We start from the raw sequence: 23,556 nt of genomic DNA, 5'->3' as shown, positions 1-23,556 counted from the left end.
AAAGCGATCAGTCACTCGGTGTAGCTATGACAGACATTGAAACTTTTTATGAGGTAAGGTCACTTCAAGTGACCTCGTGACCTGACCTTGAATGACCTTGGTCTGAAATTTTCACAACATGTGTAGAATTGATGTATGATAAGGTGTACCAAAGACGGCGGCGGGAGCGCCGCCGTTTTTGAGATATTCGCGAAAAACCACAAGGGGGTGTTCAAACACCCCCCCCCCCCAGCAGGGCGCGGGTTAACCCGCGCCCCACTGGGGGGCTATTCATAGCCCCCTGCCGTTTTTCTGCAATAACTTCTAAACTGCTTGACGTATCGCCGCCAAACTTTCAGTACCTTCGGCTGCATCAATTTGACACCTTGTGTCAAAATTTGTACTTCGTACCTATCATAGGACGGCCGTAAATGGCGTCAGCGTGACGTCATGTTCGGCCGATTTCGACGCAAAACATTGAACCACGGGAATCGCTCCCAAGAGCTCAGTTTTTGAGCTAGATCCAATTTCTTTGCATGAGAGGACTCAGAATGGACTGCGCTATCAAACTGTAATCTCGAATTTTCAAAATTTTCAAAATTTGTATTTTCATTTTTTTCAAAATATTTTTGGCTTTTCGGAAAAAAACGGAATGTATATGATAGAACGCATGCTTATGACTTACTCTAACAAGTTTTAGCCAGATATCTTAAAAAAATGGCCAAGTTAAACGCATTATAGCAAAAATTTCACAATTTTAATTTTTTTTCAAATCAATTTTTCTGTACGAATTTGACATAGTACATCAATATAAATAGCACCATCGTGTTGCTGAGCTCAAACTGCATCCGATAGACATGTTTGTTATTCAAAAATTTCAACTTTAAAATTTGACCTTTTTGACCTGAAAGTGACCTGACCTCAGCTATATTCAGATGAAAATGGCCTCAAATGACACAGGCGACACCGAATTCGAAATCTATGGCCTAAATGGACCATAAAACATGTGTCACGTGACCGACTTCTGACATAAGATCTCGGTGACCTATGATGACCTGACCCTGACCTGAAAATCAAAGTACAAGTTTGGTACCCTCAGGGTTTCTAAAGCATCTGTTCACGAGTGCGTAAGCCAAAACTCAGCCTGATCTGACTTGTAAGACTGCAGCCAGAGCCCAAAATGTGAACAAGCCAAATATCGATAATTTTTACTTTGACCTGACCTGTGACGTCATCGGTGACCTCGAGGTCAATGAAATTAGGTTTCGCTCGACAGTTTTTCCAAGGCTATCAGATGCCGTTTGAATTTTGACGATCGGCCCAGTAGTTTCGGAGTTAGGAGGGGGGGGCTATGAATAGCCCCCCCCCCCCCAGTAGGGCGTGTTATACACAGACCCCAGTGGGGCGCGGGTTAATAGTAGTTAAAGTTTTTGTTAATTTTTAAGTCAACTTTAATTAATTGATTAAGTTCAAGCTAACCAAATTGCATCATATCGCAAATCAATCGATTTGGCTGATCACCAGGAACACAATGACACCATTTTTAAGCTCTAGCGTCATTATGTGCCAAGTTATTGGCAAAAACATCATTTGATCTCAGTTGACCTCATTTGACCTGACTTATGGATAAGTACAGTCTGTCTTAAAAGTACCGCGCAAAGTGGCGGTGGATCCATCAAGCCTGACCGAGAAAGAGCCTGCTTTAATTTGAAAGTCACCGACCAATTGACCTAGGGAATGGACGAGGATGTCAATTGCTTCGGTGACCCAAATTTAGCAGGCCATTCCTCAGTCAGGCTCGATGGATCCACCGTCACTTTGCGCGGTACTTTTAAGACAGACTGTACACCAAACAAAGAAGCACCAAGTGACCTGAGTTAACACGCGAAGTGGAAGGGGGGGGGGGCGGATTTCGCCCACCCCTCCTGTTTTTCGCCAATAACTCGCGCTGCAAACATAATGTTAATGTGAAACTTCGGCTACCTGTCCAAAATTGAATTGCGGATCTTCTCGTGCAAGAAATAAGAAAATCGGTTCACAACTTTTCTAGTAATAGCAGTGTAAAGTCAAACATCATGCCCCCGCGGCGGCGCGGCGGCGCGGCAGCCGGCGCCAGCCGTTACACGCCGCCTGAATTGTAGACTGTGCCGGGGCGGGACAGTTCCGTCTTTAAATCGCGCTCCTTACCGCTGATTATATTAGATTCGCGTCAAAATCGGTGAGAAGACTGAGAAATGTACAGGCAATCATATGGTCAAAGAATTTTGAAAATCGGCCGGTAACAACTTGAGTTATGAGTGTGTAAACACAAAATTGTGATTGCCGCGTTTCCCGCGTCGGCCGATCCCGCTTCAGCCGGCGACATCTTACCCTTAGCAGGCTTCTAACTACCGTATTTATTGTTGGATTATCTAGAAATTCACTATACATACTCACAAATGTTTGTTCTTTCGTATAGTGAAAGAAAAAAGAAAATCAGCCGGTCACTTTTTGAGTTATCGGCGTGTAAACGCAAAAAAGTCGCTCATATGGCAGATTTGACCACATTTGACCTCATTTGACCTTAAAGATATTGACCTAGGGTCATGAAATTCACACAATACAAAGTTCCCCATGGCCTTCACCTACCCTCCAAATTTCGTCTTTCTAGCTCCAGTGGGAGCTGAGATCTTAGGGGGGGGGGGCGACATCCGCCCCCCCTTACACTGGGCGTAGTACTCGCAACCCTTCCGCTGCGCGTGTTAAACTAGGGTTTCAAAGCACAAAAGTGATAGAACGAAGCGGATATCTCCAGTATTTTTCGAATTTAGTATTTTCCCATAGGCTTAACATTACGACGTAATGACCTCTAACTGACCTCAAGTCAGTGACATCAAAAAACCCGAACAATATGTTATACAACTCGGTGAACTTAGCAAATCCTGAAAGTTTTAAGGAAATCAGTCCAAAACTGTGAGTTGGACAGGTGCAAAAAGAAAATTGAAATTTGACTATGACCTTGTACCGGTTTTTCTGACGTGGTGACCTGACCCAAGGTCATCCGGGCTTGAAATTTTCAGGTCATATGTGAAAAGGCTGCCCCATAGGCTGTGCCACATTTGGCGGCGCTGCGCGCCGCCGTTCTTACGCTATCTTCGAAAAACCTTAGGGGGGTTGCATCAACCCCCTGCCAGGGCGAGGGTTAAGATTAGGGGCCCATTTGAAAACCATTTGAGATGGGCCCCCTTTTGGATGGGGGAGCATGGGCCCGTGTGCCCCCCCCCCATGTGCGCCTTTGTCTCTCAATTTCGGTAAAATGCTTTGTTTGCTGGTATATTTCGAAATTCAGACTTAACCCTCGCATGTGTGCGGCGTTTGCCAGCTTCTAATGTGTAGGGGGGGGGGGGGGGTCGGTTGGACCCCCCCTTGCCGTTTGGCCCCTGATCGAGCTAGAGCTTCGCGGAAAAAACGAGCGTGTTGCCCGTGACGAGAGGAAGCCGATGGTACCCAATTTTAAGGTCCTAGGTCATTGGTTGACCTTCCAGGTCAGGTCAATGACCCAAAGTCGGGAAAATCGGGACCTGTTAGAAAGTCGTAAAGTGTGGCTGCTAAGGGGTTTTTTCGGGGTGCTGATCACGAATATCGTGTTAGTTTTGATCACAGATGATGTCTTGAAGCATTTAGACCAGGTCGGGTCAGGTCAGGTCAGGTCAACCAGTAGGCGTCGTGACGGGTATTCGTAGTACGTGTCAACCGCCTCTGACAGCTTCGTAACATGTTACGAAGTCACCAAAACTACTTCGTAAATGTTCAAATGGTTGCTAAATTCGAATTCAGCTCCAAAAACTAGCCTAGAAACATGTAAAACTCGAAAAAGTGACCCGAGGTCACCCGAGGTCACCAAAGGTCAATGACCTGACCTGACCTTCAGGTGACCTTGACACACACGGGAGTAACATCTAATCACATGTTTGAACGTTTGAAACCACGAAAAGCTTGCAAACACGCGGCTAGTGCGAGCCGACATACGCGAAATCGCGATTCCGGCCAAACATGGTCTCGGAAAAGAGGTCACAGGTCAAAGGTCATTTGGGTCAGGGTCATGAAATTTTCAGGATAGGTGTAAAATTGATCAATGCGAGGGTACTGAAAGTTTCGTCGCGATCGGCCGCTTTTTACGCGAGTTATTTGCGAAAAACCATGGAAGGGGTCCATCCGACCCCCCCCCCCCCTACACATGCGAGGGTTAAGAGTGATCACCATTTTGTGTTCATCCGATTTAGTTTTAACAGATTCTGATGTTGCAAATGGGATTGCAGTTCATTTATATTAACCCTCGCCCGTAAACGGTGTTTTGCCACCTTCGCCCATGCAGGGGGCGTTGGTGCGACCCCCCCCCCCCCCTGGCGTTTGAAAACGGAGCGTCGTAGAGCTTAGCGGAAAAGACCAACGGATTGCTTTCAACGAGATCTCGCGATTGGTGGTATATTTTTTGGTCCTAGGTCAACATTTGCCCTACTTATGACCGGTCAAATGTCAAATTTTCGGAAAAATCTAACCTTTTCAGATTTCCGCGCCGATTGCGGCAAAACGGTAAGAGATATCGACTTGAAACCTTCCCTATCGTGATAATTGATCAATTCTCTATCTTTTGGTGTGTATTTCGATGTCACAACTCTAAAAATGATGCGTTGGGAGCATCGGAAGTCTGCAAGGTCATTTGTGCATTGGGTCACGTCAGGCGTGTGACGTCACTGACCTGACCCTGACCCAAAATGAACTACAAGAAGCAACCGACGATGCCTGAAATGGATAGCAAATTCGAATTCAGGGCATCAGAATACCCCGAAAAGGCATACAAGTGCAAGAAGTCATTACAGGTTAACCGAGGTCACTGACCTTACCTTGACCTTTAGTAACCTTCAAAATGTCAACGGACATTGTGCCAATGTCAAATCAGCCAGTTATGATTCTAAAACAATCCATCAGTGTGTCAGGTCAGTCGGCATTTATACCAATGTGAAGCAATCTCCAATTTAGCGTAAATCTGGCCGGAGGTTGTTCCCTTTATGACGTCATAACTCTGTGACCTGACATGACCTTGACAAAAAATACCAAAAGTTGAGCAAAGGATGCCCCATAGGGTACTGAAAATTTGAGCAGGCTATCTGAAACGGTTCGGCGTGTAGCTAAGAAAAACCTCAGGGGGGGGGGGGGGGTGCACCAAACCTCAGGGTGCACCCCCCCCCCCTACATGGGCGAGGGTTAATAACACGCGTACCGACGAGGGTCTGCGCCAACTTAGTACCGACGGGGGGGCAGATGACCCCCCCCCCCTGGGATCTCGAGAACGAGGCAAGATAGCGACAAGCGGTAAACGGCATGGGATACGCACGGACAAGGTCTACAATTTTTACAAAGTCATTTTCAGGTCAGGTCAAAGATGACGTCACAGAGGTCAAAAAAGTTGAAATGGCGTCGCTAGATATGGAGAGTTTTTCTCGAATACCTTTCGAACTAGTCGAGGTAGGAACAAACTAAGGGCATCCTCGTGATCCTCTCGTCAATCTGCATCGAATGATATATATATATATGTTGACCTCGAAAGGTCAAGGTCAAAGGTCGGCCTCAGGTCACGTGACCTCTAGGTCATCATGTATATCATTCGATGCATCTTGACGAGCTGAACACAATGAGATCATCCGCGCGGCTGTATCTTGTTCCGTACGGAGTTATTGGCAAAAAACCTTTGGTGACCTTTGATGACGTCACATGACCTTACAGCTGCCCAACAGCAAAACAGACCTCAAGGTAGTGAAGGTTGATCGTATATGAAGTCATGTATGGTATATGGGGCCATTCCGACCCGTTTTAGTGGTAAAAACAGGGAGTTGATTTTTCCCCCATTGACTTATAATGGGAAGGTCGAGAAATTGACCTTACCTTAGGTCACCGACATCAAAATTCCGAGATATAAAAATTGTAGCTACTAATGACCTAATAACATCCTGCGACTTTCAAAGGCCTCCGACATCTACTGTAGCTCTGGCACGGTGACAAAGTTGCAAAAAAGTGACTTGAGGTTGGGTCATTCAAAGTGACCTGGTGACCTGACCTTCAAAGTTAGGAGCTTCAAACTTGCACACCATGTCTAAAATTGATGAGAGAATAGTCGTACTAAATTTCGCGGCACATAGCGCCGCGGTTTTCCCGCTATCCGCGAAAAACCTCAGGGGGGGCGGATATCCGCCCCCCCGTCGGTGCGCGTGTTAATTGTATGAACACTTAACACCCCAATGTTAGAGTCCAATGGTACGTACAAAGTTGGGTATTACGAAATGACATTAAATTCGTTTGCACGAATATCAATCAATCAATTGAATTTATAACGGAATTGCATTTTACTTTTTTATTCCAACCTCTTATAGAATCGGGGTGCCCTTTTTATGCTCGGCGACTGTTGACACCCACTTTTGCTGGAATCACCTTTTTATTGGGCGCCTCTCTCTTGCTGTCACCCCTCTTCTGCTCGGCGGGACTTACGTCTGATTGGCGCTCCTCCTCTGCTGGGGTCTCACTTTTCTGCTGGAGTCTGACATTTCCCTTCCCGGGTATGCCCTAATTTTGCTAGAGGCGTCCCTCTTCTGCCGGGCGAGCCCAACTTCTGCTTAAGTCCCTCGGCCTTTTCTACTGAGGTCGCCCTTTTTGTGCTCGGCGAGCCCAACTGCCGCTTGAGGTGTCCCATTTTTATTGGGTGCGCCCCCTTCTGCGGGCGGCGTCCCTCTTGCGGGGATGTCCATCTTCTGCTGGAGGCGCCCCTCTTCTGGTGGAACCGCCCCTCTTCTGCGGGTGCGCACTCTTCTGCTACAGCGCCCCTCTTCTGCTCGGCCAGCTCAACTTCTGCTGAAGGTGTTCGGCTATGTCTGTTGGAAGCATTGCTCTTTTGCTGGAGAGCCCCTGTTCTGCTGAGGATGCCCTTCTTCCGCAGGGGCCGCTGGGGACGCCCCACCTCTGCTGGGGGCGCCCCGGCCTCACTGCTGCTGGATGAACCCAACTTTTGCTCCAGGTGCCCCTTTTGTATTGGGGCGCCTCTCTTCTTTAGGCATCCCTCTCCTGGTAGGGCGCCCTTTCTGGTGTGGCGCCCCTTTCTGCTGGGGCGGCCTTATGGTGGGGGTACTCCTCTTCTGCTGGGGGCGCCCCACTACTGCTGGACGAGCCCAACTTTTTCTTGAGGTGCCCCCATTTATATTGGAGTGCCTCTCTTCTTCTGGAAGCATCCCTCTTCTGGTGGGGCGCCCCCTTTCTGCTGGGGAGCCATTCTTGTGCTGAGGGCGCTCCTTTTCTGCTGGAGCCATCTCTCTTCTGGTGGGGCGCCCCCTTTCTGCTGGAGTGCTCTTCTTCTGCTGGGGCGCCCATCTTCTGGTGAGGCGCCCCTTTCTGCTGGGGTCGCCCGTGTTCTTCTGCGGACACTCTTCTACTGGGCGAACCCAAGTTCTGCTTGAGGTGCCTCATTCATACTGGGGGCGCGGGCGCCTCTCCTCCGCTTGGGCGCCAGTCTTATGCTTGACGATCCCAACCTACGTTGGAGGTGCCCCACTTCTGCCTCGGGTGCTCCACTTTTGCTGAGAAAGTCCCGTTCTTGCCAGGGTGTCCCTTTCACCCATTTTTGGGGAACGATACGACTGAATGCTTCTCAAGCCCGCAAGCAGCACGACGCCAGTCACGAGACGGAATGTAGCCGGGAAATCACCCTCGCCATATTCTGCTCAAGAGCTTATCGGTGTCGGGCGGCGTGTGGGGCGCCGCTTAGCCTATGGGGGTGCACTTTGACGTGATGGGGGTGCCCGGTGCACTTTCAGGGGATGGGGGTGCTACAAAGTAAGGGGGAGGCCGCAGGCTGGCGGAGCGCGTGTGGTCCAGCTGTAGTGGTCGGAAGGTCTGTCGGGGCGGCGGGGTTGCGCGTGGGACCTGGTGTGTGTGTGTGTTTATTTCGGTGATGCTCTGTTTCGTTTTGTTTTGTTGAAGAGGTGCCTCGTAATAAGTTTATGCTTTTGCACCAATTCAACTTTATTTCTGTCCATTGTCCATGCCCATAATCATGAAAAAACGACAAACAAACAAACAAACCTGCACCCCCATACATATAGAAAGTTAAACCACTGTGAATATTCGAGTCATTATGAAGACATGTCATATATATGCAACCACAGAAACCTCCATGACCATTTTTTTAGACCTATGACGTCACAGGAAGGTCAAATAAGGTCAAACTTTAGCGGTTTACAACGAAAAACAATGTTTTACGTAAAAGTGACTTTACTCACGAAAAGAATCATATTCAGTCAGAAAAAGGTTGATAAGTATCATAAATGACCGATTTCTGACTGATTTCCAGCACAAATACCGAAAATATTGTGATGTCATAAGTAAGGATAGTCGCTACTTTTTCAGTCATTCAAATGGCTATATCTCTGGCAGATTTAGAGATATTTTGTTAATTGTTGTTCTGTGTAAGGCCCGTACCTTAGGGGTTCTCTGACACATATTCTGGGTTTTTGAAGACTTCCCCAAATTTCAAAAATATCACAAGGAATCTAAATTTTGAGTTAGAAAATCCCTAGTTCTAGTTATTCTTAAATTTTGGAAACTTTGAGATAAGTATTTTGTTTGCCATGCTTTTTTATACCTACGGTCAAGTTTTTGAGTCCCTAAGTTGAAACTCTGATTTTTTGCGATTTTTCTCCGTGAACAACTTTTTCGACCAAGAATCGAAGAACATGACCTCGGTTTCACCTCAACAGCTCGTGACTTGAGATGACCTGGGACATAATTTTTCAGGAGTTGTGTAAAATTGATGTCCGGAGAGGTACAAAAAGTTTCAAGTCGAAATTCGCAGCCGTTTCTGAGCTATCTGCGAAAAACCACAGGGGGGGGGGGGCTTTTGCCCCCTCCCAAACGGGTCGCGGGTTAATAAAAGTAAAAAGTAAGGGAATATAAGAAGCGCTTTTTGTATAATATCCCAAAAACATAAAAAATGTATATGTAACGGAAAATATGTTATGAACCCTAACGGCCTAACGTCTTACATCGAAATACCAACTTTGAGTTGGATACCTCTTTTTTTTTTGCTAAGTTATGGCAAATAAAAAACTGTTCAAAGTTTGATTGTCAAATTTTCACTCAACTTTTAGCCATTCTAGACCACGTAGCACAAAACAAAACCATCATTACATTCCCCGTGACGAGCTTGCGCATTGCGCAGCCCTGGCTGACAACTACTAAGAAATACAAGCCGTTTTCACGACGGCCATTTGCTACACATTTGGTGCACATTTGGTGCAGATTAGGTGCAGATTTGGTCAAATTAGGTTTAGTGTGTCTCTTAGTAGCTATCAGCTAGGGTTGCACTAATTGCTTATATACCTGCTTCGTCATAATATCAGAAAATACCATCGATTAAAACACTGAAATAAATTCAAAAATGAAGATATTTGCTGTAAAAAAGATTAGGTGCAGATTTGGTCAAATTAGGTGCATTCGCCGGATAGCCCGTCGTGAAAACGGCTACAGTTAACCTACCTTGACCAAATCTGCACCTAATCTGCACTAGATGTGACCAAATATGTACCAGAGAGCCGTTGTGAAAACGGCTATTGTGAATGTCAGTGACATGACCTACCTGATATCAGAGACCTCAAATAGCAAAATAGCAAAATATGTGTTAGACAAACAAGTCTCTATCGATGATTTTCAATAACATGCATTCTACTTATTTTTGCAACACATTACTTAGAATGCCTGTAAGCGGTTGAAAATGTGACCCTTATCCCGACCTGTGACGTCATAGGTTGGACTGAAGTCATTCAAATCGGGTCACGAGGTATTCCCGTGATGGTGATATCGAACGCCGCCTGAACTTTGAAAATCGGTCGGTAACTTTCTGAGATCTTGGTTGGAGGCTGAAAGCCCCTCCCCCCTCCCCCGGCCCCCTTCCCCCGACAGACCTACTGGGCGGGGGTAAAGTCGTCAAAGTGTGCTTTTATCTTTTTCTTTTGCAAAATATGTATACGTATAGTCAGTTGCATCACAGTCATGTATTATTTCGACAAAAATGTCACGTCTTAATTCGTTTAGTGCTTGCTGAATGCATGGCGCCGCCAAATTTGGCACAGCCTATGGGGCAATCTTTTTACATATGACCTGAAAATTTCAGGTCCGGGTGACCTTGGGTCAGGTCACCAGGTCAGAAAAATCGGTACAAGGTCATGGTCAAATTTCAATGCCTATGGGAAAATACTAAATTCGGAAAATACTGGAGATATCCGCTTCGTTCTATCACTTTTGTGCTTGAAACCACAGTACTTAACAGCAGGTCACATGGTGCCTCTTTTTGTGTAGGGGAGAGTGGGGCAAAGCGGCCACCCTAACGCTTCTCACGATGCCAACGCTTGATTTGTAAACTTGGAAAGATTCTTTCTATACCAATGTGATCCCTATTAAGTTGCCTTTTATTTCAACTGCGTTTTATTTCCAAAGGCGTTCACATATGAAAGATATTGACAAAACTTTAAACCTATGCATATTGCATATTGGCCACTTTGCCCCATACCCTGGGGCAAAGCGGCCACCGGCGTCTTCTCAAGTCCCGACATGAGAAACAAAATAGTTGCCTCGTGTACGACTAGGGTATTTGATGGTGACAAGGTTAAGCGAGGATGGATGTTTACTTTATCATTAAAAACATTTAATTGCATTATTTGGTAACTCATGCAACTGAAAAGTGGCCAAGATGAATGCATGACGACACATTTAAATATAAATAATGTTTTTTATCCAGATGGAAGCAGCTTATGGCCAATTGGGGGTGGCCACTTTGCCCCGCGCATACCGTCCGAGACAAAAATATTCCAGCTTAGCTATTAATGGGGTAAAAAACATTAAAATTGGTAGAATACATGTACGATAACCATGCAATGCATGGACAAGAACGCTTATAAAAATTCCAAACGGTTATGGAATAACATAACATTCAAAAATTGTAAACATAGTTGCTAAGCTGGCAAGAAATGCTTTTCCGTGTTTAACAGAACAATGGTGATGGCCCTGAAACCCCGGTCTGGCTCATTCGAACGACCGTTATAATTGGAAACCATAAATTGGAACTGACGCCAGCTATGAAGAGCTAAAACGATGGGTGGCCGCTTTGCCCCGGGTGGCCGCTTTGCCCCACTCTCCCCTACTTATCCATTGGTCAGGTCAAATGAGGTCAACTGAGGTCAAATGACGTTTTTGCCAATAACTTGGCGCATAATAACGCTAGAGCTTAAAAATGTTGTCATTGTGTTCCTGGTGATCAGCCGAATCGAAAGATATGCGATATAATGCAATTTGGTTAACACCAGTAAAACGCCTTTTGGGCGACCAACGGAGCGAGCGAGAGGATGGGCCTTGTACGTGCGAAATTGCGAGGGGGTACCTCCAACTAACTTGTGCACTGCACCCTACTAACCGGTCTTTAGCGATGTGCCAAATTTCAGCGCAATCGGCCTAGCGGTTCTCGAGATCTGGAAGCGGCACACTGCACGTGCGCACGTGCAAGCGGGGTCCAAACTGACTTTTGCACGGCACCCTACTAACTGGTCCCCAATCGTGTACCAAATTTGAGCGCAATCGGCCCAGCCGTTCTTGAGATCTGGGAGCGCCCCCTGCACGTGCGCACGTGCTGTAGCACCCCAACCTTAACACATGCAGATGAATTATCTGATGGAGACCTAACTGTGTACCGAGTTCAATCGGCCCAACCGTTGTGCCGTTATTGAGGTTGCAATTTTGGGGGTTCTTAAAAAATGTCCAAATTTACCACGCGCCACGTGCGGTGGTTGGCAAGAACGCATGGTGGCCATCACACCACAGAACTTTTACGTCCAAGTGACATTCAGTAAAGAAGACCGCTTGTCAATCGGATGTCCCGTTCCTAAGATATTAGCTTTTGAAGAGCGTCCCCACGGCCGGCCGGCCGGCCGGCCGCTCATACTAAGGATTTTCCCTTAACCCTCGCCCGCACATGCCATTTTCCCATCCTAGAACGCACATGGGGGGGGGGGTTGCCACCCCCCCCCCCCCGCGCCATTTCGTTCCTGTTGGAGATAGAGCTTAGCAGTAAAGACCAAAAAGATTCTTTGGGAACAGACGAATCCAATGATACCCAGTTTTACCTTCTCAGGTCAGTCATTGACCTTCCAGGTCAGGTCAAACTAAAAAATGTTGCTGTTTTGGGTCACCGTTGGATATCAAGTGCGCTGCTTGTCAAATACCGATGACGATGCTGTCTTCTGGTGCCAAGCCAGCTAGAACCTCTTTGTCACACTATCCGACCAGAATTTTGCTGCTGAGGTCATTTCAGGTCAAGTTAGGTCAAGGTCAATTATATGTGTTTGTATGTCTGTGTGTGTCTGTGTGTATACTGATGTGTGCACCGATTGTTTTTGGGTCCATATCACATGAAATCATGATCTGAGAAGCTTTTACCAAAAATGCAGTCAAAAAACTTCACAAAAAGTAAATTCAGCTTGCCTAAAACGCAATTATCTTAGATGACCTAGGTTGACCTTGACCCTGACCTTGACCCCTGTACATCGTCGAACAACATGTTCGATGATAGGTGGAAGGTAAGACTGGCAAAAAAGGCCGAAATCAGGGTGTCAAAAGCTCACAAGACCCATGGCAAACGCAAGATGTTGAGAATTGGCCATTTGGGTCATGACATGACCTGAAAAACAAGGTCATATCTCCGAAACCAAAAATCACAGAAACTTGAAATTTTCAGTGGACATCAAGAAAGGATAGACGAGCAGCTATACGAAAAATCAGCCTTCTAGCTCTAAAAATGTTGAGTGCAGAGAATAGAAAGACTGCCTGGGGGGGTGGCAACCACCCCCCCCCCCCCATGTGCGGGCGAGGGTTAATTCAGTATGAGACTCCGCTCGCTTCGGTCGCTCCGTAATGAACTTAATTATATAATTAAAGTTTACTTAGTAATTAAGAAAAACTTTAAGTACACTTAAGCAAACTAACAAGTACCTATATCATTCGACGCGCCTTGACGTGTTGAGTTCATTGGTGCTTTTCTTTTGGCTCTATCTTAGTTAGATCAAAAGTTATAAGCGAAAAACTTTTGACCTGTTTTTAGCGAGATTTTTACATTTATATCCCCCAAACCCCCCTAAATATTGACCTAGAGCAACTAAATTTGCACAGGGGCGTGGACTCAAGGGAGCCCACCTACCTACCAAATTTGGTGTTTCTAGGTGCCATAGGAGCCAATCGCGAGGGGGGGTCGCATCGACCCCGCCCCCCCCCCCCCACCCCTGCCAGGCCGTGTTATGAAAAATGCCCTTCCAGGGCGAGTGCTAAATCGTTTAATTGTTTTTGAATGACCTTACAAATCAGAAGTTATTTCAAGGTCAGAAGTTATTCAAAAACAATTAGAAATATGTCACGTGATTGAAGCGGGCTTGTCCCGAAATTCATTATTTATGATCATTTCAGATTATCTCGCATCCCGACTTTAACCCAACGACGAAGGAGAACGACATTGCGCTTCTCAAGATGGAACGAGTCCTGTCTCTGCCAGTGGCGGTGAACTTCATCGCCCCCATCTGCCTTCCGCACAGATCCAAATACACAGATGAAAAAGCCACTGTCGTTGGCTATGGATTCATCAATGTAAGTATGGACAATTTGAAAATTATGTGTCATAGCTTGAATCTGATGAAAAATGTACTTTCATCGAGCTTCTGATAGAGATTATGATTATGAGAAAATTTATTCCATAGTTCTTTTAACCCTCGCCCGCGCATGCCATTTTCCCATCCTAGAACGCACATGGGGGGGGGGGGGGGGTTGCCACCCCCAGCGCCATCTTGCTCCTGTTGGAGATAGAGCTTCGCGGTAAAGACCAAAAAGGTTTTTTGGGAAGAGACAAATCCAATGATACCCAGTTTTACCTTCTCAGGTCAGTCATTGACCTTCCAGGTCAGGTCAAACTAAAAAATGTTGCTGTTTTGGGTCACCGTTGGATATCAAGTGCGCTGCTTAGCATATACCGATGACGATGCCGTTTTCTGGTGCCAAGCCAGCTAGAACCTCTTTGTCACACTACCCCACCAGGTTTTTGCTGCTGGGGTCATTTCAGGTCAAGTTAGGTCAAGGTCAATGATATGTGTTTGTATGTCTGTGTGTGTCTGTGTGTATGCTAATGTGTGCACCGATTATTTATGTGTCCATATTACATGAAATCATGATCTGAGAAGGTCTTACCAAAAATGCAGTCAAAAAACTTCACGAAAAGTAAATTCAGCTTGCCTAAAACGCAATTATTTTAGATGACCTAGGTTGACCTTGACCCTGACCTTGACATCTGTACATCGTCGCACAACATGTTCCATGATAGGTGGGAGGTAATTGACTGGCAAAAAAAGCCGAAATCAAGGTGTCAAAAGCTCACAAGGCCCATAGCCAACGCAAGATGATGAGAGTTGGTCATTTGGGTCATGACATGACCTGAAAAACAAGGTCATATCTCCGAAACCAAAAACCACAGAAACATGAAATTTTCAGTGGACATCAAGAAAGGATAGAGGAGCAGTTATACAGTTATACGAAAAATCAGCCTTCTAGCTCTAAAAATGTTGAGTGCAGAGCAGAAAGACTACCTGGGGGTGGCAACCACCCCCCCCCCCCATGTGCGGGCGAGGGTTAACCCGCGCGGGGCTGGGGTCTCCAGCCGAACGCGCGGGGCTGGGGGGGGGTAAATTTTACCCCCCCCCCCTGTTATCTCCCGAACTAATGGTCCGATTTGGAAAATTCAAACGCCAATCGAAAGCTCTCATCACGAACTACTAAAAACATGTACTTAATTTAAAGTTTGAGGTCAAGGTCAAGGTCAGGTCAAGGGTACAAATTGCAAGTTTCTACAGTATCGGCCTTGCACCGTAGTTGGCGAAGAATGGAGTCATGGACTGAGACTGATCGCCCAAAACGTGTTCTTAGGCTACCAAGACAATATTAGTTGCATACAATATCATTCAGAGGTCAAGGTCAAGGTCAGGTCAGGTCAGGTCAGGTCACCAAAAAACAAAATATAGAAAAGGGCATGTGCGACACATGTTTTATGGGTCATTTTACTCATAGAATTCAATAGGCACACTCAATAAGTGATATGGACCACCTCTGGATGAATTTCAGGTCGAGGTCAGGTCAAGGTCAGGTCAAGTGAGGTCAAATTTTGAAGTTGGTTGTTAAGGCCTAAAAAGGTGTCTATCTGATGCAGTTTTTCACGGCGAATCGAATGGTGCTATTTTTGTTTCCGTACGAGGTCTAGAACTTCCAAAAAAGTCATTTTTCAAAAATTTTGTGTGTCGTGACGTCATAAAATTTTGAATAACTCCCACATTTTTGAACCGATTCTTCAAAAATTTGGTATGTAGGTGCACATAGACCACTTCTCTGACATATATTCCGGTTTTTTCGATAGACTCAAAATTTTGGATTTTATAATGATTTTCCCAAAAAAATCAGTTTTTTGAAAAAATTTAGGCCAAAATCCAAAATTTTCAAAAAAAACCGAGATAGCCATTTGATAGACAAAGTAAAATTACGTATAACCTTTTTTGTTACGTCTTGATTCCTTTAAAAATGAAGATGTTAGCGGCGTTTGAACTTTTGCCGTTTTTGAGGCGAAAATGGCGAACATGACGTCACTAAAACGTCAATTTCTCAAAAATTTTCCGACGGATTTCGCTCAAATTTTCAGGGAAGGTGTCAAATTGATGTAAGAAAAGGTACTGAAAGTTTGGCAAAACTGCGCGCCGCCGTTTTTGAGATATCACAAAAATTCGCGAGGGGGGGTAAAATTTACCCCCCCCCCCCAGCCCCGCGCGGGTTAAAGAAAGATGATGTTGAAAAACACGGAACTTCCATGCACTTTTTGCGTTTCGATTATTAACCCTCGCACCGACGGGGGGGGGGTTAAAAAAAACCTCAGGGGGAGGGCGGATATCCGCCCCCCCTACGCGCCGCGAAATTTGGTATGACTATAACCTCATCAATTTTACACATGGTGTGCAAGTTTGAACCTCCTACATTTTAAGGTCAGGTCACCAGGTCACTTTGAATGACCCAACCTCAAGTCACTTTTTTGCAACTTTGTCACCGTGCCAGAGCTACAGTAGATGTCGGAGGCCTTTGAAAGTCGCAGGATATTATTAGGTCATTAGTAGCTACAATTTGTTTATCTCGGAATTTTGATATCGGTGACCTAAGGTCAGGTCAATTTCGCGACCTCCCCATTATAAGTCAATGGGGGAAAAATCAACTCCCTGTTTTTACCACTAAAACGGGTCGGAATGGCCCCATATACCATACATGACTTCATATACGATCAACCTTCACTACCTTGAGGTCTGTTTTGCTGTTGGGCAGCTGTGAGGTCATGTGACGTCATCAAAGGTCACCAAAGGTTTTTGGCCAATAACTCCGTACAGGAACAAGATACAGACGCGTGGATGGTCTCATTGTGTTCAGCTCGTCAAGACGCATCGAATGCTATACATGATGACCTCGAGGTCACGTGACCTGAGGTCAACCTTTGACCTTGACCTTTCGAGGTCAACATATATATCATTCGATGCGGATTGACGAGAGGATCACGATAATGCCCTTAGTTTGTTCCTATCTTGACTAATTCGAAAGTTATTCGAGAAAAACTCTCTCCATATCTAGCGCCGCCATTTTGACTTTTTCGACCCCTGTGACGTCATCTTTGACCTGACCTGAAAATGACCTTAGTAAAAATTGTAGATCTTGGCCGTGCGTATCCGATGCCGTTTACCGCTTGTCGCTATCTTGCTTCGTTCTCGAGATCTCAGGGGGGGGGGCGGTCATCCGCCCCCCCCCCGTCGGTGCGAAGTTGGCGAAGTCGGTGCGCGGGTTAAATCTTCATCAGCATGACATAATCACAGAGAAAACAAGATATAGCACACAAACATTCGAGCTCGTCACAGTGCAATCGTCTTCGGTCTTGATTTTAAAAATTCATGCATATGACATATTCACTACTAATCCACCTGTAGGAGAATATCCACGAAAAATGATAGCAAAATAGATCACTGACATATGACACATGGATAACAACAAATTTAATTATACAGAACGATCATGAACAAGTACACTTATACAAACTAATGACGCGTTTTCTTCAAACTATACATCGTCGCTGGTTTTGCCCATTTCATCGAAGTTCGAACCCACCCTAATATTTATCGTTTCGTTCATTGCTATAAATGCCGCCTCTGTCGCCCTCCGATTGTCTTTGTTTTTACATAATGTTAAAATTTCCGCCCCGCCCCATCTTGGTAAATGATGTGTTTTCTGAGCATGAATTACTACCGCTCTATGTTCTGCGTTGTTTGCATGTCCCGCTTATGTTCCTTTAATCTAACGTCTAAGCCCTCCCGGTTTCCCCTATGTATGATTTGTCACAAGAACCACAAGGAATCTTAAACACTAAACTTTTCTCTTCTCCATTTCTTTTTGTGTGGTTTTTCAGTATATCCCCTACCTTTGTTCCCGAAGAGAAAGCTATTTTAACACGCGCACTGCAGCGGGTCTGGGCCGAACACGAACTGCAGGGGGGGGGGCTGAAAACACCCCCCCCCCCTGAGATCTCAAAAACGGCGCAGCGTAGCGACAAGCGGTAAACGGCGTTGGATAGGTTGAAATGAGATCTACAAGAAATACTAAGATCATTTTCGGGTCAGGTCAAAAACGAGGTCAGCAGAGGTCACCAAACTTAAAATGTTGCGATTTTTAGCGATCTCGACATCCCTCCATATTTCCGCCTTATCTCGGGGACTAGATGAGCTAGAAAGTTGCGAAAAAAACATCCGATAGCTGTTGAAACGCTCTTTTGCAAAGCTGTCCTCAGATTTGACATAAGGTCAACCGTTCAGCCTATAGAGGTCATGTAATGTCAGATCAATATTGCAAATTTTCCGGAAATGCTTTTTCTGCAATAACTTTTCTTCCCAAAGAGATAGAGAAATAATGCACACACCATCGTTCTTAGCTCGTCAAGGCGCATCGAATGGTATATAATATGACCTCGAAAGGTCAAGTTCAAAAGTTGACCTCAGGACAAGGTCATGACCTGACCGAAATAGGTCATGTTGCATATCATTCGATCCGCATTGACGAGACAAACACGATTAACGTCGAACGGAGTCTCTATCTCTATTCAATGAAAAGTTATTGAAGAAAAACCGTTGGTGACCTCAGGTGACTTGAGATCGAGGTCATGTTAGGTCAAACATTGACCAAACTAGGTCAAGTTGCATCTTGATCGACGCGTCTTGATAAAATAAGCGGGATGGTGAAAGAATGACGTTTCTATGTCCCATACTTCTCGAGTTATGTCCGAAATTGCATGCCGGGCCCCAAAAAGTGACCTGACCTAAGGTCACAGAAATAAAATTTCGAAATAATCAAAATGTTCCTTATGGTCTCCTAATATGTTTCTGAAAGTTTCATAGCATTCAATCAAATGGTGTGGATGTAGCACAGCGTCAAACTTTTTATGAGGTGAGGTCACTTATCGTGACCTGGTGACCTGACCTTGCATGACCTAACACTATTTTTTCAGAGGTGATGTAAAATTGTTTGATGAACAGCTATACAAAGTTTCAAAGTAGTAGCTTCACTGGTTTTTGAGTTACAGCGAAAAAACCAGAGGGGAGGGGTTGAAAACAACCCCCCCCCCCCTGCAGTGCGCGTGTTAAATCCAGTCATTTCAATCTGTTTCGCTATCATCTCGGCTGGTTTCGAATTGGGAAGTGTTATATATCGTTCGGTTTTCTTCGTCTTTGTTGTCGCGCTTCGCTTTCGAATACTGATAGCTTTTCTTTTCAAGTTGACTAGAAATCCTTTGGGGTACTTAATTTCGTGAACGATGCCATGATGTGCTGAATCTCTTCATCTATAAACTCTTCACTACAAATGCGATACGCTCTAAGGAAAAGCACCAACACTATCCCACTTTTAACCCGATCATTGTGTCCAGAATAGAAATGTGCGTACGACTCTTTGTTTGTAGGCTTTCGATACACTTTAAATTTTGGCTGACTCCCACGTATGATCACAGTATCAAGAAATGCAATCAAGAAATGCACATTTCTATTCTGGACACAATGATCGGGTTAACCCGCGCCCCGTAGGGGGGGGGCCGAAACGGCCCCCCCCCCCTGTCCTTTTCGGTCGATATCTCCTAAACGGCTGAAGATATCGCCACCAAACTTTCAGGACCCCTCCGGGCATCAATTTTACACATTGTGACCAAAAATTTTTCCAGAGGCTATGATAGGTTGGCCACAAATGACGTCAGAGTGACGTCATGTTCTGTCATTTTTGACCGAAAAAAGACCTTCGCGAGAAGACCTGTCAGGACTACAGCTTTGAAGATACAGAAAAATGATCAAAACATAAAAGGTGTAGGATTGACAGGGCTACAAAACTGCTATCTCGAATTTTTGAAATTTTTGAGTTTTGACCCCCAAAAATTAAAAAAACTTTTTTTGGATATATTCGCCAAAAAATCCAAAAAGTTTTTTGAATTTCGAAAAAACCGGAATATATGTGATAGTGCCTACCGTCTTCTATCTACATACCAAATTTCAGATCGATACCTCGTTTTTTGGCCAAGTTATAGCGAAAAAGCTGTTCAAAAATGATGACGTCAAATTTTCAAACTCAATTTTTGGCAATTCTAGAACTCGTAGAGCAAAACGAAGACCACCATTAGACTCCCCGTGACGAGCTGCATCGAATCGTTACCCATTTTATGCAAAAATATCAACTTTGAAGTTTGACCTAATTTGACCTGACCTTGACCTGACCTTCACAAAAACGTGACCTAGGCTGGCCCCAAAGGCTGCCTAACCCACATAATCGCATTTGTCATGTAAAATGGACCATAAAACATGTATCACACGACACATTCATATTGTGACCCCCGGTGACCTGACCTCGCTGTGACCTGACCTGGTATCAGTGACCTCAGATAGCAAGGTATGTGTTTGACGAACAATGTACCATCGATGGTTTTCAATAAATTACCAATTTACTCGCTTTCACAGCACATTTCTTGAATTGCCTGTGAACGGTGAAAATCTGACCTTTGACCTGACCTGTGACGTCATCGGTTTGACCTAGGTCAATGAAATTTGGTCACAAGGTAGTTCCCGGGTGGGGCTATCGAACGCCGTTTGAATTTTGAAAATCGGCCGGTAACTTTCCGAGATCTTAGGGGGGGGGGCCGAAACGCCCCCCCCCCCCTACGGGTGGTAGGGTCCGCCGGTAGCCCTACGGGGCGCGGGTTAAAAGTGGGATAGTGTTGGGGTTTTTCCTTAGAGCGTATTGCATTTGTGGTGAAGAGTTTATAGATGAAGAGATCAGCACATCATGGCATCGTTCACGAAATTAAAGTACCCCAAAGGATTTCTAGTCAACTTGAAAAGAAAAGCTATCAATATTCGAAAGCGAAGCGCGACAACAAAGACGAAGAAAACCGAACGATGTATAACACTTCCCAATTCGAAACCAGCCGAGATGATAGCGAAACAGATTGAAATGACTGGTTTTAAAATAGCTTTCTCTTCGGGAACAAAGGTAGGGGATATACTGAAAAACAACACAAAAAGAAATGGAGAAGAAAAAAGTTTAGTGTATAATTTGTAGGTATCGTGTCAGACATTGTGATATTTATTCACTTTCGATGACAACACAAAGGCAAATATTCTAAATAGCCAGACGTTTCGGCCTCAGGGTGTCTTCGTCAGTGACAATACCGAGATACTAATACATAAATAAATTAATCAATATCTTTTACACTTTCAAAATACACATGACCTGGACATTTTTCAACCATTCTGCACATGAGACTAGAGATTATAAAAAACTAAATACACATTTTTGACACGTTCAACTTTTAAAGCATTCGATAAGATGATAATTGATATGCAACACTTCTTTTTCTCTTATCCCTCGCCGGCCGAGGGGGGGGCGGGTGCCGCCCCCCCCCCATAGGGTTTTTTCGTGATAGCTCCAAACACGCTGGCGATAGAGAGCTAAAACTTGGCATACCTGACCTTTGATCCAAGCCGCATCTTTTGACACCAACCGCATTTTTGGGTCAGGTCAGGTCACTGACCTATGACGTCATAAGTGAACCTCTGCACGGTCTTCAGATGTCGCAACTTCGCAACGCCCTCACTGCCAGAGGAGATGTCACAGGGAAATGAAACTTGCAGGATCTAGTATCCATTATGAGTCTCACAACTTGTATATCTCGGATTTTTCCTAAAGGTCATATGAGGTCAGGTCATTTTCGTGACCTCACCATTATAAGTCAATGGGGAAAAATTCAAACTGCTATTCTGGCGCCGGAAACGATCTCCAACTATCTCAAGCACACAGAATCGTGATTTGATGCACTCCTTGCAAGGTTAGATGCGTCACTTTTGCAATGTTAACCTTCCGTGACGTCATTTATGACGTCATCAAGGTCATATTAGTTTTTCGTCAATAACTCCCGATCAAATTAAGCTAGCGAGTCGGGAAAGCCACCAATGGACTCAGGAAGACCTGCCGAATCGAATGATATGCGACATGACCTCTTTCGACCAACTTCGTGACCTGGGGGTGCTGACCTGACCTTGACCTGAGGTCAACACCCTAAGTTGACCTGACCCGAACAAAAAGTATATCATTCGACGCGCCTGAGCAAGGCGAACACGATGCTGCCAAAATCGCGGCTCTGCGGCCGTTTTTGCGAAGTTATTCACCAAAAACCGAACCGTTCTCTGGGGCACTTGACCTGACCTCAGAGGTCACCGGTTGACCTAGGACCTTAAAATCGGGTACCAATCTCTGCGTCTCGTAACGGCGCACACGCTCGTTTTTTCCGCGACGCGCTAGCTCCACCAGGGGCGAAACGGCGGGGGGGGGTCGTACCCGCCCCCCCCCCCCCCTCGGCCGGCGCGTATGTAGAAAACCAATAGGTCCGGCGAGGGTTATACAAACATACACAGCACAATTGTCGGGACAACTGTTATCAGATGTCGTTCATTCGTATTCTTCCTTTCGAGATTCATCCTTACATGTTTCATTTTTTCTTCTCCTTTTCGTTTTCCTTCACTGTAAAAAATATTGGCTAGCCCCTCGTCAAATGATTCTCAACGCTAAATGTCGGGGGTACAGACTAGTTTTGCATCCTACTTTTGACACACGCTGCGAGCCCCTGGCTTGTTTTGTGTTCGTCAGATGACAGTTACCAGGTGTCGGTTAGTTTTTACCACGTCCCAAAAATAGCTGGAGCGTTTCTGCCTTGTTTTGGAAGCAGGTCCTTGTTAATGCTGTGTATGATAACAAAGTACCTATACTCTGTTCCGTTTCAAGTTTGCAGCCGAAGTGCCCTGCTGAAAGCAGTGCGTGATTTCTGTATATACAGCTCTTACATTTTAAGACGCTGAGCAGTAATCGCCACGCACTTTGTATGTGGATCGCTCTTAAATGTAAATACAAATACAAATACAAATACAAATTCTTGAGCGGAGGAGCGATCTACCGAAGAAACTCCAACTGCAAGCTTGATATAGAACAGACTATAGTAACAATAATAACGAAAAACAATGTCAAAACGAGGGCGGCTTGTTTAGTGACGATGTTCAAAAGAAGCATCGTCTTGTTCCTACTTAACCCTAATCCTGGCGGGCTCCGCCGGGACAAGAAACTGGCGGGGGGGGGCCGATTCGGCCCCCCCCCTCAGATCTCAAAAACTACACATTGCAGCGACAAACGGTAAACGGCATCGGATACGCACGGTCAAGATCTACAATTTTTACTAAGGTCATTTTCAGGTCAGGTCAAAGATGACGTCACAGGGGTCGAAAAAGTCAAAATGGCGGCGCTAGATATGGAGAGAGTTTTTCTCGAATAACTTTCGAATTAGTCAAGATAGGAACAAACTAAGGGCATCATCGTGATCCTCTCGTCAATCCGCATCGAATGATATATATGTTGACCTCGAAAGGTCAAAGTCAAAGGTTGACCTCAGGTCACGTGACCTCGAGGTCATCATGTATATCATTCGATGCGTCTTGACGAGCTGAACACAATGAGACCATCCACGCGTCTGTATCGTGTTCCTGTACGGAGTTATTGGCCAAAAACCTTTGGTGACCTTTGATGACGTCACATGACCTCACAGCTGCCCAACAGCAAAACAGACCTCAAGGTAGTGAAGGTTGATCGTATATGAAGTCATGTATGGTATATGGGGCCATTCCGACCCGTTTTAGTGGTAAAAACAGGGAGTTGATTTTTCCCCCATTGACTTATAATGGGGAGGTCGCGAAACTGACCTGACCTTGGGTCACCGATATCAAAATTCCGAGATATAAAAATTGCACATACTGGTACCCTAACTAGAGCCTGAAGAGAAGAAATTGATCGGTCAAAAACTCTAGCTCTGGCGTGATTGCAAAC

The 23,556-nt window shown here is 45.3% G+C and overlaps 1 protein-coding gene across 1 annotated transcript in view; it reads left to right on the top strand.

Moving 5' to 3' along the window:
- Positions 1-23,556, top strand: part of LOC122380283 (venom peptide isomerase heavy chain-like) — a 64,403-nt gene that overhangs the window by 23,616 nt on the left and 17,231 nt on the right. The window contains exon 3 of the mRNA XM_043363320.1: positions 13,507-13,683. Coding sequence (XP_043219255.1) covers positions 13,507-13,683 — 177 coding nt within the window. The remainder of the gene's footprint in view (positions 1-13,506; positions 13,684-23,556) is intronic.

Source organism: Amphibalanus amphitrite, unplaced genomic scaffold (genome assembly GCF_019059575.1).
Source record: "Amphibalanus amphitrite isolate SeventyFive unplaced genomic scaffold, NRLGWU_Aamphi_draft 000094F_arrow, whole genome shotgun sequence".
In the NCBI taxonomy this organism is placed as follows: domain Eukaryota; kingdom Metazoa; phylum Arthropoda; class Thecostraca; order Balanomorpha; family Balanidae; genus Amphibalanus; species Amphibalanus amphitrite.
The sequence above is the reverse complement of the archived record's forward strand: the minus strand, read 5'-3'. Positions and strand labels throughout refer to the sequence as shown.